The 16,611-nt window shown below is 41.3% G+C and overlaps 1 protein-coding gene and 1 pseudogene across 1 annotated transcript in view; both read left to right on the forward strand.

Moving 5' to 3' along the window:
* The window catches only part of STK32A (serine/threonine kinase 32A), a 166,246-nt gene that overhangs the window by 51,423 nt on the left and 98,212 nt on the right, over positions 1-16,611 (forward strand). The window contains exons 3-4 of the mRNA XM_020964198.2: positions 4,066-4,121; positions 7,502-7,653. Coding sequence (XP_020819857.1) covers positions 4,066-4,121; positions 7,502-7,653 — 208 coding nt within the window. The remainder of the gene's footprint in view (positions 1-4,065; positions 4,122-7,501; positions 7,654-16,611) is intronic.
* On the forward strand, positions 14,249-16,096 carry LOC144455470 (speckle targeted PIP5K1A-regulated poly(A) polymerase-like; annotated as a pseudogene).

Genomic DNA, 16,611 nt, shown 5'->3' on the forward strand with positions numbered 1-16,611 from the left:
TGTTTCCAGTTCTTTGCTACCACAAAAAGTATAGCTAGAAACACTTTATTGTGTATGGATCTTTTCTTTTTTGTCAATGCCCTCCTTGGGGGTATCTACAGCTAGTAGTAGAATCTCTGGATCAAAAAGCATGGATATTTTCACCACTTTGTTTGCATAATTCCAAATCATTTCCAAATTTCATTGTCCTAATCACAGCTCCAACAATGCACTGCTGTGCCCATCTTTCCATACCCTTTCCAAAATTAAATATTTCCACCCCCTGTCATTTTGCCAGATTGTTGGGTGGGAGGTAAACATTGAGGTTGTTCTGATTTGAATTGCTCTTATTATAATTTGGAGCATTATTTCATATGGTTGTTAATAGCTGGCACTTGCTCTTGGGAGAAGCCAACAAGAACTAAGCAAATACTATGTAGCTGAGGCTGCAGAGAAAGCAGAAACAAATTCCCTGTCCTCAAGGAGCTCACATTCTAATGGGGGAGAAAATATGCAAACAACTATCTACATAAAAGGTATATGCAGTGTGAATGTGAAAAGGAGGAAAGATGGAAGGGGAGGAGGGCCAGAAAGGCCCTTTGCAGAAGGTGGGATTTGAGCTGAATCTTGAAGAAAGCCAGGAGACAGTGGTGAGGAAGGAATATAACCCAGGAATGTAATCCAGAGGCATCTAATGAAAAGGCACAGAGTAAAGATATGGAGTGTTGTATAAGAAGAACAACAAGGCCAATGACCCTGAAGAACAGTCAGAGGGAAGCAATGCTTGGAAAGATAGAAAAAGTTAGATTGTAAAAGATTTTAAGAGACAAACAGAGAATTTTATATTTGATTCTAGAGGTAACAACAGTTTGCCATTAGAGTTTATTGGGGTTGTGAAGAATTGGACACGACTGAAATGACTAAACAATAGAGTTTATTACACGGTCAGACCTGAACTTTAGGAAGCTTACTTTGGGAACTGAGTGGGAGGGTGTACTGGAACGAGAAGAGACTTGAAGCAAAGAAACAAATGAGCGGGCTACTGCAATCATCTAGAGGTGAGATGATGAGGACCTGCACCAGGGTAGATTGTGTGGGCATTATCTACATTTCTACCATTGCTTCTGAAATTTTATTGTTGTTATATAGAAAAACTGTTGATTTTGTAACCCAATGAACACCTATGTTCCCATTATATGCAAGGGACTGAGCTAGTTGCTGTGAATGGAAAATAATCCCTGCCCTCAAGAATCTTACAGTTGTATTGGGTGAATGCAACTTATAAACAGATTTTTAAAAATTAATGTGAGAAAGCAAAGATTCATAGCAACCAGAGGGCTCAAGAAAGACGTCCCATGGAGCAGCGAGGTGGCACAGTAGATAGAGCACCAGCCCTGGGGTCAGGAAGACCTGAGTTCAAATCCAGCCTCAGACATTAGCCATGTGACCCGGGGTAAGTCACTTAACCCTGACTGCCTCAAGAAAAAAAAAAAAGACATCCCATAAAAGATGCCACTTGAGTTAAGCTTTGAAGGCAGCTGAGAATTCTAAAGAGGAAGCATACTTCCCTGTCATGGGGAACAACTCAGGCCAAAGAATAGAGGGAGGAGATGGGATGTTGAGTCCAGAGGATGGCCAGTAGGCTGGTTTAACTGGAATGTAGAGTCTGTGAAAAAGAGGAATAGAAAATAAACCTGGAGAGGCAGGATGGAGCATGATTGTGGAGGGCTTTGTATGCCAAACAGAGTAGTTTGTGTTTTATCCTAGCATCCAAAGGGGGGCACTGAACATTCTTAAATACGGGAGTGACCTGGTCACACCTGTGCTTTAGAAAGACCATTTGGGCAACAGTTGGAGAAAGAAGTGAAGGGAGGGGAAGAAACTAGAATCTGAGAGTCCAATTAGTAGGATCTTGAAATGGTCCAAATGGTGGACGAGAATGGAGAAAAGGAGACGGATGCAAACAGATGTTGTGGAGGCAGAACTGACAAGACCTGACAACTGAATGATGTAAGGGTAAAAGAAAGAGAAAAGTGCAGGATAACATCAAGGTGTTAAATATAAGTGGCTGGAAGAACTGTAATGCTCATAACAGTCCTAGGGAAGTTTGGAGGGGGTCCTGTGTTTAGAAGAGAAGATAATGAATTCCATTTTGGACACACTGAGTTTGAGATGCCCATTAGATGTCTAGTTCTACCTGGGCTGCCTTGCCTGTTTCCTATACACAGTACTCCATGCCTTTGCTCTGGCTGTCTCCAAGACTGAAATGCACTCTCTCCTCCCTCTGCCTCACAGAATCCCTGCTTTCCTTCAAGACTCAACTCAAGAATCACCTTATACATGGAGCTTTTCCTGAACTCCCCATTGGTGGGAGATATGTCCTTGTTACAAGCTCAGAAATTATTTTGTATATAACAGATAGATAATATTTATTTTTCATTGTACATTTTTATGATATGTATCAATGTTGTTTCTCTCAATTTATCAGGGCTGTTTCCCTCAACAGAATATAAGCTCTATGAGGACAGAGACTTTTGTTTTTGTCTTTGTGTTCTGGTGCTTAGCACAATACTTGGTATATAGTAGGAATTTAATAAATGTAATGAATGCTTGTCGAATTGAATAGAATAGAATGTCTAGAAGGTGATGCAGGATTGAATCTCAAGAGGGAGGGCAGGGCTAGATAGTATAGATTTAGGAGTCTCCTGAATAGAGATGACAATTGAATGGAAAAGAGCTGGTAAAAATCACCTCCTTCTGTGTAGATCACTGACCCTCTGTAAGTCCTCATCCTGTATGCTTCTTGTCAATGTCTTTCTGTAAATCCTCCACTGAATAATTACTCAATAGACTAGAGGTCTTCTTCCAGGTCTTGGAATATTTTGTGGATTTCACAACAGCACTGAGTTCATCCATCCTTATACTTTTTAATTATTTTTTTTTAATTTTTAGACAATTGGGGTTGAGTGACTTGCCCAGGATCACACAGCTAGTAAGTGTCAACTGTTTGGTCTGAGGCCACATTTGAACTCATGTCCTCCTGACTTCAGGGCCAGTGCTGCAGCAAACCTTCTCTGCCAGTCACATGTACTATGCACATGCCTTCAGATAAATAATAATACTTAAAGACAAGGCATCCATTTCTGTGCTGCTTCCTTAAGGATGATATACCCCTTACTTAGGAAAAAACAAATTCATTCAAGCGACAACATCAGATAACTCTGTAAGGAACAAGTACAGACGTAGCAGAAGATTGTAAAGTTCCTATTTATAAAAGAGAAGTTGTCCATGTGTGTTGTTTCCCCCCATTACATCATGAGCTCCTCAAAGGCAAGGATTGCTTTTTGCTTTTCTTGTATCCCCAGTGCTTACTACAGTGACTGGCAAATAGTAGGTGCTTAATAAATGTTGACTGACTGACTGAAATGTTGTTTGGCATTATAGGAAGCATTGATGAAATGTATTTTGCACCTAGCTTCCCAGTACACCTCACATAAAGAGAAAACTGAGTCTAAAAACCTTTGCTTACTTTTATCTCTTTTTATAATTTTTATTTATTTGATTTTTTAATTTATGAAGTAAAACAAGCATTTCCATAACAGTAAAATTTTTTTAAAAAAGATTACATGTGAAACTGCAAATCCATTATGTACAACTTGGTATTCCTTTTAAATATATAATAAAATTATCATGTAAATTTCTTTTTTTGCCCTTTTTTTCCTTCCCCCTATACCCTAGATATGGCTACCATTAAATACAAATATAAATATATATGCAAAATCATTCTATACATACTTCTATTTATCAATTCTTTTTCTGGATGCAGATAGCATCTTCCTTCATAGGTCCTTTGTAGTTAATTTGGGTATTCATAATAGTCAAAATGAGTTGGTCATTCAAAGTTGTTCTTAAAACAATATTGTTGTTGCTGTATACAACATTCTCTTGGTTCTGCTCATTTTGCTGTTCGTTATTTCATGTAAGTCTATCCATGTTTTTCTAAAAATCACTATATAGTAACACAAAAAATCTCAGGTGGTTAGTCAACAAACACTTACCATGTTGTCATTTTTGTTTTTCTTACAGTCAACTTTGATCACTTCGAAATTTTGCGTGCCATTGGAAAAGGCAGTTTTGGAAAGGTAAAAATCAAGACTGAATTGACCCTTTGCTAGCAAACAAAAGCAGCAAAGATAGCCAGACTATTTACTGATAAGATCATAAGAGAAAACACTCTAGAGACTAGTGGTTTCCTATGCACTAGACTCCTGATTTTATGATTTTGTATATGTATGTGTATATGTATAGGTATATCAAGTCTAGATTGCCAGACTACCTCTTCACTTCTACCTTGCAGAATGTCTAATTTCCTTCAAAGCACTTTCCTTAAGTAAAAAATAGAAGACACCAATCCAGAGCGGTCCCAGTGCCCCCTCCCTCCCAATGCACTCTACCCTCTGGGCATCCTTCCCTCTTAGAGGAGACATATCATAAAACTCTTACCACAAGCCAACCTCAGCCATAACTACTCAAAAAAAGGTCCTGCCGCCAAAATTCAAGGTCTTCCCTTAGCTCCCACCATTTAGGGCTACAAACCTCACTCACCTGCACAGCATTAAAAAGACACTCTCTGCAATCCCATGTAGCACTTCACTAAAACCAGACCACATGACTCCTTAAAAGAGTTCAGATCCTCCAGAAAATCCTCCCCTCCCTCCCAGTAAATTTTGATGGCTGAAAGCTACCTAGTTAACTAGGAGTTTATTGGGTAGATTTCTTTCCCAAAGACCAAGCCTTAAACCCAATTCACTCTTGATCTCATGGTTTGGCCCCGCCCAAACAGCACTTAATGGTTATTTTTTGGGCCCTCGCACTGAGTGAATGTAAATAGTAACTATTTCACTTTTGGCCAGTAACCCTGAGGGTCTTCCCTTCCCAGTTTGATTTTTTTTTTTTATTATTAAAGGGGCCATCCCTTGACTCAATTCTTAAAGAGGCCTATTCACTGAGGGCATTGCCTCACTCAAAATGAGAATCTGAAAAAACTTAGTTTAAAAGAGCCAAGGTCTCCCACTGCATCCTTAGCCGTCTCCAGTCATCCTGATGACTATCTGGCCACTGGACCCAGATGGCCCTGGAGGTGAAAATGAGGCTGGTAACCCTGCACAGCCCTCCCTCACTCAAATCAGAGTTGCAAGTCATGTCATCATCTCTCTGATGTCATGGTCCTCCTCAAGAAGGAAGGACGAACCACACAAACACACACAAGCTCCTTGAGGTTAAGGACTATATTTTTTTGTCTTTGCATCCTCAGTGGCTGGTACAGACCCATGTACATGGTAAACTTACAATAAATGCTTGCTAAATCAAATTGAATTGAACATCCTTGTAATATATGAGATTTTGACTATGATTTAAGGAATGTCTCTTATACCTAGATATTAAACAAATACTTATCACTAAAGCATATGGAATTAATCAAGACTACTTATTGGGCTCCAGTGTATAAAATCTTTCTTAATTCATTTCAACAAATATTTATCGAGCAGTTGTGATATGCAAGAGAGGCAATATAGTAGACATAGGAAAAGAACAGAATCTCCCTTATGCTAAAGAAAAAGAAAAAAAATTAAAAACCAGGTTTTATTGTCAGGAGCTCAAGCAATAGTTGATATGACAAGGTAACTTTCAGGACTTTTATGGTTCAGGGGGAAATGCATTCAGACAAAATTCTTTGGTACTTTAGCAGAAGTCGTGTGTGTGTGTGTGTGTGTGTGTGTGTGTGTGTGTGTGTGTGTGTGTGTGTCTGTGTATGTGTAATCCTAAATCTAACAGCAGTGATATGCACACATATTTCTTTTTTGCGCACATTTTTATATGTAATCCTTACAAAAATGAAATACTAACCAGTAGAGAATGTTAGAAATGAAGTCCTCAGTGAAAGTGGGTGACGACAAAAAATCAAGAGAATTTTGGCTGCTGATTAAGGATCATGGTACTTAGCAGGTATTTTTTCCAGTCTTTCATTTGAGTTATTCTAGAATGCATTTTGTGCCATAGTGTACCCTGGGCACTTATATCGAAAATGAAATGACTAATTCCTCTATCTCATCCTTCCCTCTTCTAATTCCTATACCATCTTTCCACATCTGCCAATTTTTTTTAAAGGCACTCACCTTGAACTCCTTTGGGAATATATTAAATTGAAGACCTGATAACCTTATTATATACAATGTGGGAAAATGACCCAAGGGGAAAACTGTGTTAAAACAGCCTTTAAAAGTAGGCCAGAGGTATTTACATGCATTGTCTGGCTTCACCAAATTTTTCCTCTCTGCTTAAAAACCCCATCTGGCTTTCTGATTTTGTTCAAAATCAATAAAAACTCAACAAACTTCAATTAAGCATTTGCTGTGGGCTGAGCACTGTGCTAGGTCCTGGAAGAGGTACAAAGTTCAAGAAGGACACAGTTCCTGTCCTCATAGAGATTAGAGTCTAGTAGAGAAAATGACCCAGAGATAATTATAATACACTATAATAAGGTTAAGTAGGTTTAAAAGAGGCTACTAGAGTTTAGTATGTAGAGAGCCAATCTCAATGTCAGGAAGACTTGAGCTCAAGTCCCACAAGACACATATTGACTATATGTACTGGGCAAGTCACTTAGCCTCTCAATGATCTAGACAACTCTCTAAGATAGATCTGCACAACATATAGCCTTAGGGGGGCTTGCCAAAGGATTTCAGGCCGCCCTCAAAAAATGTAGGGTTGCCATTGCACACACTTCTGTTTGCCACATGACCCACGGCAACTGACCACTGGCAGTCTGCCTCTAGTCTAACCTATCTACAGCCGGAAGAAGTTGAGCCTACTTTAATTTTGGCCCCTACCTACTGCCTAGTAGTGCGGGTCTGCTCTAAGACTATAAATTGCAGAGAAGATGTTGATCTCCATTGATAAAGGTCATTCCCTCCTCTGGGAGTTCCCTATATCGATGAAATCACAGGTCCATTCTTCATCCCTATCCCTGAATGCATTAAAAGGAGACAAAACAGAGTGTTTTTTTCCAAGGAGGGAGAAGGTTATTACTATCCAGGGGATCAGGGAAAACTTCATGGAGGAAATAACATTTGGGTTGTGAAGAATACAGAAATTTACAATATTGCTCACAGCAACCATTATACCTCTTTTCAGTAAGCAGGGACTTCAGACAAAGTTTAGATTTTAATGACATTACAAAGTTTCAAAGATTGCTAAAAAAAAAATCACCAAAATTTCTGATTAAATAAATGGGAAGGAATTTGAGAAAATACGAATGCTGAATTAACACTGTTCAGGAGACCTGAAATTTCTTTTCTTTAGATCTGATTGGAAGTCTTAACAAATGGAACTTTTCAGAGTTATGAGCTGGGCAAGGAAAACCTGCCAGCACTACTAAGGAGGAGTTTTATATTTCTCTTCTCTACCTCCAACATGATATTGTTTCTCTTAATCAATTCCTCACTCGGATTTGCTCTATCAGGTCTGCATTGTACAGAAGAATGATACCAAGAAGATGTACGCCATGAAGTACATGAACAAACAGAAGTGTGTCGAGCGCAATGAAGTAAGAAATGTCTTCAAGGAACTTCAGATCATGCAATGTCTGGAACACCCTTTCCTGGTTAATTTGTGGTGAGTGTTTTTCTCTTGAGTTTTTGGAGATTACGGTTTCCTGGAGTCCATTTCCACGACCACCAGCAAACACACACACACACACACACACACACACACACACACACACACACATTCACACTGCTTTGTTGCATACAAGATTCTTGAGGGCAAAGACTATTTCATGTGTTTTGTCTTTGTATCCCCAGTACTTTACCCTTTTATTTTTGCCCAAACCTGTGATTTCATTGATAGAGATGAGGACTCTTCAGTGAGAAACCATTCTATATTAATGTCAATTAGCAAGTGCACTGCAACCTATAGCCTTAGTTCAGACTTCACCTTTTTTTTGTGTCTGACCCCCACTGGCAGTCTGGAGAAGCCTAGAGACCCCTTTTCTGAATAATGTTTTTATTTTTTAAATAGTATTTAATTTTTTCCCAATTGTATGTCAAGACAATTTTTAACATTCATTTTTACAAGGTTTTGAGTTCCAGATTTTTCTCCTTCCCTCCTCTCTTCCAAAAATGGTAGGCATTTTGATATAGGTTATACATGTGCAATTATGTAAAACATAGTTCCATATTAGTCACAGTTGTGAAAAAGAAACAATCAAAAGGGAAAAAATATAAAAAAATAAAGCAAGTGAAAAAAAGTATGCTTCAATCTGCAGTCAGAGTCCATTAGTTCTTTCTCTGGATGTAGACAACATTTTCATCATGGGTACTTTACTTGTATGCTGAGAAGAGCTGAGTCATTCATAACTGATCATCACACAATGTTGCTGATACTGTGTACAATGTTTTCCTAGTTCTACTCATTTCACTTTGCATCAGTTCATGTAAGTCTTCCCAAGTTTTTCTGGAATCCACCTGCTCATCATTTCTTATTGCACAATAGTATTCCATTACATTCATATACCACAACTTGTTCAGCCATTGCCCAATTGATAGGTATCCCCTCAATTTCCAATATTTTGCCACCATGAAAAGGGCTACTACAAATATTTTTGCACATGTGGGTCCTTTTCCCTTTTTATGATCTCTTTGGGATACAGACCTAGTAGTGGCATTGCGAGATCAAAGGGTATGCATGGTTTGGTTGCCCTTTGGGCATAGTTCCAAATTGCTCTCCAGAATGGTTGGATCAGCTCACAATTCCACCAACAATGCATTAGTGTCCCAATTTTCCCACATCCTCTCAAACATTTACCATTTTCCTTTTTTGTTATATAAGCCAGTCCGACTGGGGAGGTGGTACCTCAGAGTTGTTTTAATTTGAATTCTTCTAATCTAAAGTGATTTAGAGTACTTCTTCATATGACTATAAATGGCTTTGATGTCTTCATCTGAAAACTGCCTGATCATATCCTTTGACCATTTAGCAATTGGGGAACAGAATAATGTTTTTAAATATATAAAATAAAATACATAGGATTACAAAGGAAATCATTATTGTACCAAAATTATTTTGAAATATAGTTATCAAAATGTTTTGTTTTCTTTTTAAGTTCACTGATACCAAGTAAAAAGCATGATCTTAGAGAGTGACTTGGGGCCCTGATAGGTTAAGTGACTTGCCCAGATCATACAGTCAGTAGGTATTAAAGGTAGAGTTTGAATCCAGTTTATCTTGGCTCTGGAGTCAGCTTTCTCACCTCTATGGTTCACTGCACCTGGCGCACAGTACATGTTTAATTGTTGAAATCAGTTGTCATCAGAATTTTGAATTTGAGATTGTAATTTTTGGATCCTCTTCCAGAGCATTTTTCTCACCCATTTCTATTTGGCATTATTCAGTCAGTCAACTAGCATTTATTAAGTGCTTACTATGTGCCAAGCAAGCATTGAGCTTAGTACAAGTACCAGCAAAAAGAGAGTCGCTGCCTTCAAGGAGCGTACGTTCTAATGGGAGAAAACAATATATAAAAGGAAGCTGAAAAGTGGGAGTAGGAGGGAGAGTAAATGTACCTGACATGGGAGCATGGTAGAGGGTATCTTGAGTTCATCCTGGAGAGGAATGAGACATGGCTGTCCTGGGGCTTCCTTCTTAAATGGAAGTTTGGGAAGGAGACAACCAATCAGAGGGAGAGGCAGCAGGGACAGGAGGGTAATTCCAATGCACGAATTCCAGGCCTGTAATGAGGTTTCAGAATGAAGAGCTGGGTCATGCTAATGGAAGACCATTTTTTAGGAAAAGGGATAGTAAATTGTTAACTATGGAAAGAATGATTCAGTGATAAGGTTTTCCTTAACCTCAATCCCTTGTCATTTGGTCACGTTTTAATTGAATGAACATCTGCTGTACAGATTCAATCCAAGGTTGTGTCTTTCACAATAAGACAGTTGCCTATAAGTGGAAGCAAATGTAGTGCCACTTTTAGACTAGCCTTTTTCCATTGACAACAGAATCTTTTCTGCCTGAGGACTTTGGTGTACACAAGTAACTTAAATAATCATTGGCCCTCCAGTTTATAAAAAGCTGAAGTTGATCTTTAGAAAATTCTCACAATGGTCTTTCTCCTTGACATCTTGGAATTGAACTAGCTTGTCTATAGGACTTGGTGGCAGAGTTTTAAGCAGCCCTATGGGTTGCTTATTGGTACCCATAAGTTGCCTATGGGTACCCATCAGGAGGAAAAAGGCAAGTATTGCTTTTCTTACATAAGGTCTTTTAAAAATTCATTGAAATTTCAAGTGAGAATCATATTACTTTGGCTAGAGGTCAGTGTAAGACTTAAAGAGTACGGAAGGATTATGATGTGATCCAGAAAATGTTATAAAGATCAAGAGAGAAAAAGAGATGAATTTGAATGTAATAGGTAACATTTTTTTTAAGTGACTTCATAAATGGAACTCAACCAGCATTTCCCAAAGTAATTTAGCTATGGAAAATTTAGGTGTTTGAAATATATTGACCAAATCCATGCTGACTGGTCTGAGAGTTCCAGAGTTGTGGGATGCCATCTGGATAAAGGGAAAATCCAGGAAATGTCAGAGCAAATGTAGGAAATTAAGTGCACTTTCATATGAAGAAACTGGCACGTTCAGTAAGTATACTTACTTGGATCCATGATCTCATGAGGGAGGTGGGAAGAATAAAGTGCTATTTCCACTGGTGGAAACCTTAGGCCTTCTTTGCTTCTCACCCTAATTAACCACACAGGGCCTCTGTTTTCTCAGCTATACAATGAGAGAGTTGTACTCTCTCAGAGTTCCCTTCCTGCTCCAAAACTATAACATTATGATGTCTTTTAACACTGTCATGATGTTATTCATGGAAGTAGATGAATATGAATTGAATTGAAAAAGTCTTGTTCTGACATATATTAAAGTCTAGTGTTAGAGAATGGAGAAGGTAAAGTATTATCAGCCAATAGAAACATACCTGTTTATGTGTATACATTTCTTTTTACTTATTTATTTATTGGGGGTGGGGAAGAGAATGATCAGAACACTTATTGTATCAGTGAAGTCACCTTCCAGTGTGCAAACTCCCTCCATTAATGCAGATGAGCAACTAGTCTATAATATAGTTTTATAGAACTGCCTAGGGTTAAGAGATGTTAAGGGGTTTACCCACACTCACACAGCTAGTTTATGTTAGAGGTAGGACTTGAAACCAGCTCTTCTTGACTCCTAGGCCGGATCTCTGACCTTTCCACCACATTACCTCTCTTTTCTTTACGTAAATTATATGAATTTATTATATGAGCTATTCATTTAGTCCCTAAAACAAATGAAATGTGGCTGAAGTTTAAATATGCAGTACCACTCAGTTTTCACAGTCAAGCAAAGTCAAAAAATGTCTTTATTCAATAGATAATAATGGAAACATAATTAAGATTGTATTTTATGCTTAGGGATCAACCTCTGGGGAATTAGTACATAAAACAGGTCATTTGTCTTTTTAAAAATACAGTGTTAACTACTGTACAGTGAAATCTGTTTATTTAATTAACTTCCAAAGTAGAGAGGGAAAGAGGAAAGGGGAGAGGAAAGGAGAGGTGGGGAGGGAGAGGAGAGAGGAGAGAGAGAGAGAGAGAGAGAGAGAGAGAATCTTTGTTTAATTTTCCATTTCCTACAGTGTTTTTTTCCCCTCATTCTAAATCTGAATTATCTAACAACTTAACCTTTGCAGGAGCTACAGCGATTTTACTCTGTCCTTTTATTACCAATATCCAATGTGAAATCATTCCACTCTCCCCGTACAAGATTTTGTCACTGCAGGAAACTTTAAGCCTTTAACCCTATAAAACATGGAGTTTTATACCCCTAAAAGGTACATGGCTAGATTGCAGGGGGTCCATGAACTTGGATAAGGAAAAATCACATTTTTATTCTCTCTAATGTCTAACAGAAATTTAGCATGTCCTTCCATTATTAAAAAAATATATATTCTGAAAAGGGGCCCATAGGCTTCACCACATTGTCAACAGGGTCCAGGACACAAAAAGTTAAGAACCCCTTTCATTAAAGTCAAGAATCCCTCCTTTAAAAATTCAACCAACTCTTTTGCTTCAATTTATACAATGACCTTCCGTAGAGAAAAATGTTCCTTAGAGACCGTCTAGTCCAAATCCCTCATTTTACAGATAAGGAAACTGAGGTCGAAGAGTTGAAGTGACTTGCCCAACATTATACAAGTAGTAGCAGAACTTGAACCCAGTGCCTACAACTTCATATGCAGTGCTCTTTCCTCTATACCATATTTTCCTACCTACTTCCTTCCCATTTTATAGGGCTTGCCTTAAAATTTTAGGTTGACTTCACCTTGAGTTTTATTATAATTTCAATTATTTGCTAACTTGCTTTTCTGATAGAAATTCTCTTATTCTTAACATATTAGGTAGGGGTCTCATAACAGGACATTTTTTACTTCTCTTCTATTATATTCCAGGTTGTGTGAACGTGACTGACAGTGGACAAGGGAAAAACCTCTTCTGTGGTTCTAGTGAAATCTCAATTAACCATAATTTAGGGGATAAGGAAGGAAGCCTAGTTAATTTAAGTTTGGTTAGCTGGGCTTTAAGCAGGAGACTCCTTGTGTCTCATGGTAAAAGTATTTCTAAACTCTGCTCTGCTCTTTCACTTTCCTGCCTTAAAAGGATAGCTGGAGGGACAGAGGGAAGGTGGATAGTGTTATAAGATCTGAACTTTGTGCCACGATTAAGAAGGATCTTATGAGCTTCAAGCTGATCATTCCGAACAAAGTTATTATGTAAGATGGTGCAATTACGGAAGGTGGAGGAAACTGAACTTAATGTATGTTCAATTAACCCTCAGGACATCCCGTACAGAGTAAAATTTTAAAATATTCTATTTTACATTTAATCAGATCTTTCATAGAAACCTAAAAAAAAATGCTTTGAAAAAATGTTTGTTTTTGCAATGCGTTCTTGTATAGTGCCAATATAGATAGAATTAGTGAGTCTCATGATTCAAGACACCAAATATTTGAGCTACAAGGTTATTTCAAGGATTTTTTAAAGAAATTCAATTTTGCCAGGCTTTTTTTCTTCTTCAAGTGAATCACTGCCTAAACGTTTGCTGTTTTCCAGTAGCGTTCTAAAGCTTTCAGCCCTGTGTTGATCAGATTAAACTTTCGCTATCAGTGTTAGAACCCCATCGACAGTAGTTTCAGATTTAAAAAACAAAACAGGCTTCAAAAATTACCTTCCCTAACAATATGGGACCCACATCCATATCACTGGTTGGCTAGGCAAGCTGTGGATTAAAACAAGTTTTTGAAGAGATGGGAGTTTCAGGAGTTAGCATTTTGGCTCGAGGAGGCAGTGTTCCCCCTACCCCACTCCCTTCCCCGCAGGGGCCTCGCTGGTGACTTCTGCCACAGCAGAGCTGAGAGCTCACACCTGGCAGGAGACTCCAGCTTGGTGCTACGAGGCAGCCTTCCCGGCCTCTCAGACGTGTCATGAATATTCATATTCAGTCAGGGCCAATCAACGACAGGCACCGCCCAGAGCTGGCCAATCGCGTCACCGCAAGCAGATTAGATAAGGAAGTATGGCGCTGGAGACCCCATGCAGCCTGAGTCCAGGGCTGACACCTGACGATTCCCAGGTCCTCCAAAGTGCCGGAAGTGTGTTCAGATATCTCGACCTGCGGGTGAGCTACTTCCGGTTGTGGCGGAAGTTGTGTCCTGGGCGGTTCTGGAGCGGTGACCATATCTTGACGGAGCTGGACGTGGAGGTTTTGTCGCGCGGAGGCTTCGGGCGCTGCCTCTGGCATCAGACAATGCCAATCGGCCCTGCCCGAACGCCGACCTCAAGACCAGAAGAGCCGCGGCGTGAACAACTTCGAGCTACGACCGTGGCGTGCATGGCGTGGGCTCGTCTGCGGCCTTGCCCGTGGCCTGACTCCCACCCGGCTCTGAATACTTCCGGGGCTTTGGGCCTGGGGCCGGCATCATCACAGACGACGGCAGGGGCGTGTTCGCTGTTATTGAAACGGGAGACCGGGTGCCCAGGAGCCTTGGCCCCGCCCCGCTCCCAGTGACCGTCAGCCGTGGGCTTCACGACCGGAAGGAAGTCCAGACCCCAGCTCTCCGCTCAGCCACGGCCCTGGGCCCTGACGGAGGCTCCAGATGTGAGGCCTAGATGGGGAAGCTGGTGGAGCATCAGGAGCTTTGTGCTCAGCCTCGAGGGCATGACCAGACGCTGACAGGAGGTCTTCGATGAGTTCTCCCCGTGCTGTGTCCTCAGCCCCTTTGGCCCCTCTGCAAATGGCTTTGATGGTCACGGGTGTGATCTTGACCTCTTACTGAATGGGACCACAGTAGCACACACCGCACCCCCCCACCACTTCAAGCTTTGGACCCTGCCCTTGCTTCTCCCCAAGACTCTGAAACCTTCACCTCCTTCCTAGCACCTTCAACCCCTGACTCTGCCCTGGCATCTGAGCCTCCCCACAGTCCTTGCTCCTGGTTTTACCCATCCAGGAAGAGGTGGGAGAAGGGGGTTTGGGGGAGGCCTGAAAGGGGAGGAGGGGGAGGGGCTGGCAGTGTGGGAACTTGTCCAGTCTGTTCTCAGAGCCCGAGTCCCCAGGGGTGCACAGTGTCTGGACTTCAGCTTATCACCCAGTGGTCCAGTTGTGCCATGGGCCCACCGGTCTTCGTGGGGATGTCTCCTTCAGTAACAGACTGGCTTTATATAATTCAGGGTTCCTGAATCTCTGCTGTGACCTGGATGGGCTGGTATGACCTCTGGTCTATATCAGGTGCTGTTTGGTTCAGGGAGGAGCACTGGCAGGGAATGGCCCCCTTCTGAGTAAATTATGAATTGATTTTCTTGGTGCTCTACTTCCTTCAAACCAGTGACTCTCCTTCGCTGCCTTCCCTCACAAAACTCACCCAGATGACAGGTGAAAATGGGACTCTTGCCTAGAGCCCAGCACCAGTGCAGTGCCCCACCACAACCCCCTTCTGACCCTGTCCTTTGCCTGTGTCTCCAGGCTTGCTGCTGTCACTGAGGGAAGGCCAACCATTGCCTGTAGCTGAGGGTCTGCTCTCTGGTAGGGAGTAGGGAGGGTTACCCTTTGGCCCCCAAACCCTTTTGACTTAAGGCCAGGTAGTGAGTCACCTGAAGAACTGTTGTTGGGAGTTGGCTAAAGCCCCTAGCTTAGCTTTTCAAGGGCAGGGACTGGGGTTTGCTTCCTCTCCTGCAGCCCAGCTCTGCCTACTCCCAGCATTCTGTTACTCGTATCCCTCTGCCCAGCTCAGTGTTGCCATCACCTTGGTGTTAGAGGGAACACTGGGCTGCCAGGTAGAGCAGAGTAGCAAGAGATAGAGGCCAGAAGAAGATGGAGATGAAGAGTGTCTTCAGGGAGGACCAGGTAAAAGGCCACTATTAGCAGAAGAGAACCCTGCAGAATAAGCAACAACGGGCATCGGAGAGGCACCAAAGAGAAGCTGGGGTAGAAGAGATGGTGCTGGCGGCTAATGGCAGGGGGGGCAACCATCAGCCACAGGGGACCTGGAGCAGTCAGGGAGTGGTCACAGAGGCTTGGGCGGCATTTGGTTGAAAGAGAAGTAAGGCACCTGGAAAACCCAGGAACTGAAGAGGTGAAAGCAGCTCAAAGGGAGGAGACAGGGCCAAGGATAGCACAGACCTGGCTCTGTACACCCGTAGCACCAAATGTGGCTTGGGCAACAGAGAGTCTGGAGGCAGATGCAGCAGCAAGCCAAAAGGGTGCAGACGGAGGATCAAATGACCCAGGAGCTGATAGCTAAGGAGAGCAGGAAGCAGAAACCAGAGCCAAAGTCCCCCCAGCCTCTTCTCCCCTTCTCTGCTTCTGCCAGCCCCACCAACTAGTTCCTTACTCTGACCCACCTCCGGGATATTCGGGGCCTGTTCCCTAATCGCCATCATTTCTTACAGTTTCTACCTCGAACTCTTTGAGACATCCTAGGGTGTGAGAAAGTGAATGAAGAGAGGAAGAGGCAGTAAAGTGCTTTTATACTTAAAAAAAAAAAAATCAGCATCTTGAGCTAAACAACAGACTGGCCTATCTGTGCTTCTCTCTCCTACCATGTCTCAAGTCCTAAAATAATTCTGTCTCCAACCAGCCTGAAGTAATTCTAGCAGGAATGCACCAGGTTTAGGCAATTCATACCTTAGGAGCTTCATACAGTCTTTTGCTGGGGCAGCTAGGTGGTACAGTGAATAGAGTGCTGGGCTTGGATGCAGGAAAACTCATCTTGGCAAGTTCAAATCTGGCCTCAGACACTAGTAAGTTGTGTAAGTAAGCTAGTAAGCTATATGAACCTGGGCAAGTCACTTAACCTTATTTGCCTCAGTCTTCTCATCTGTGAAATGACCTAGAGAAAGAAATGGCAAACCACTCCATTATTTTTGCCAAGAAAACTCCAAATGGGGTCATGAAGAGTAGGACACAATTGAAAAAAAAAAACAGGGTTTTTTTTGTAGTGCTCATTTATATTGCCAGTGATTTTTTTTTTAAA

Source organism: Phascolarctos cinereus, unplaced genomic scaffold (genome assembly GCF_003287225.1).
Source record: "Phascolarctos cinereus isolate Bilbo 61053 unplaced genomic scaffold, phaCin_HiC Scaffold_2;HRSCAF=192, whole genome shotgun sequence".
Classification (NCBI taxonomy): Eukaryota; Metazoa; Chordata; class Mammalia; order Diprotodontia; family Phascolarctidae; genus Phascolarctos; species Phascolarctos cinereus.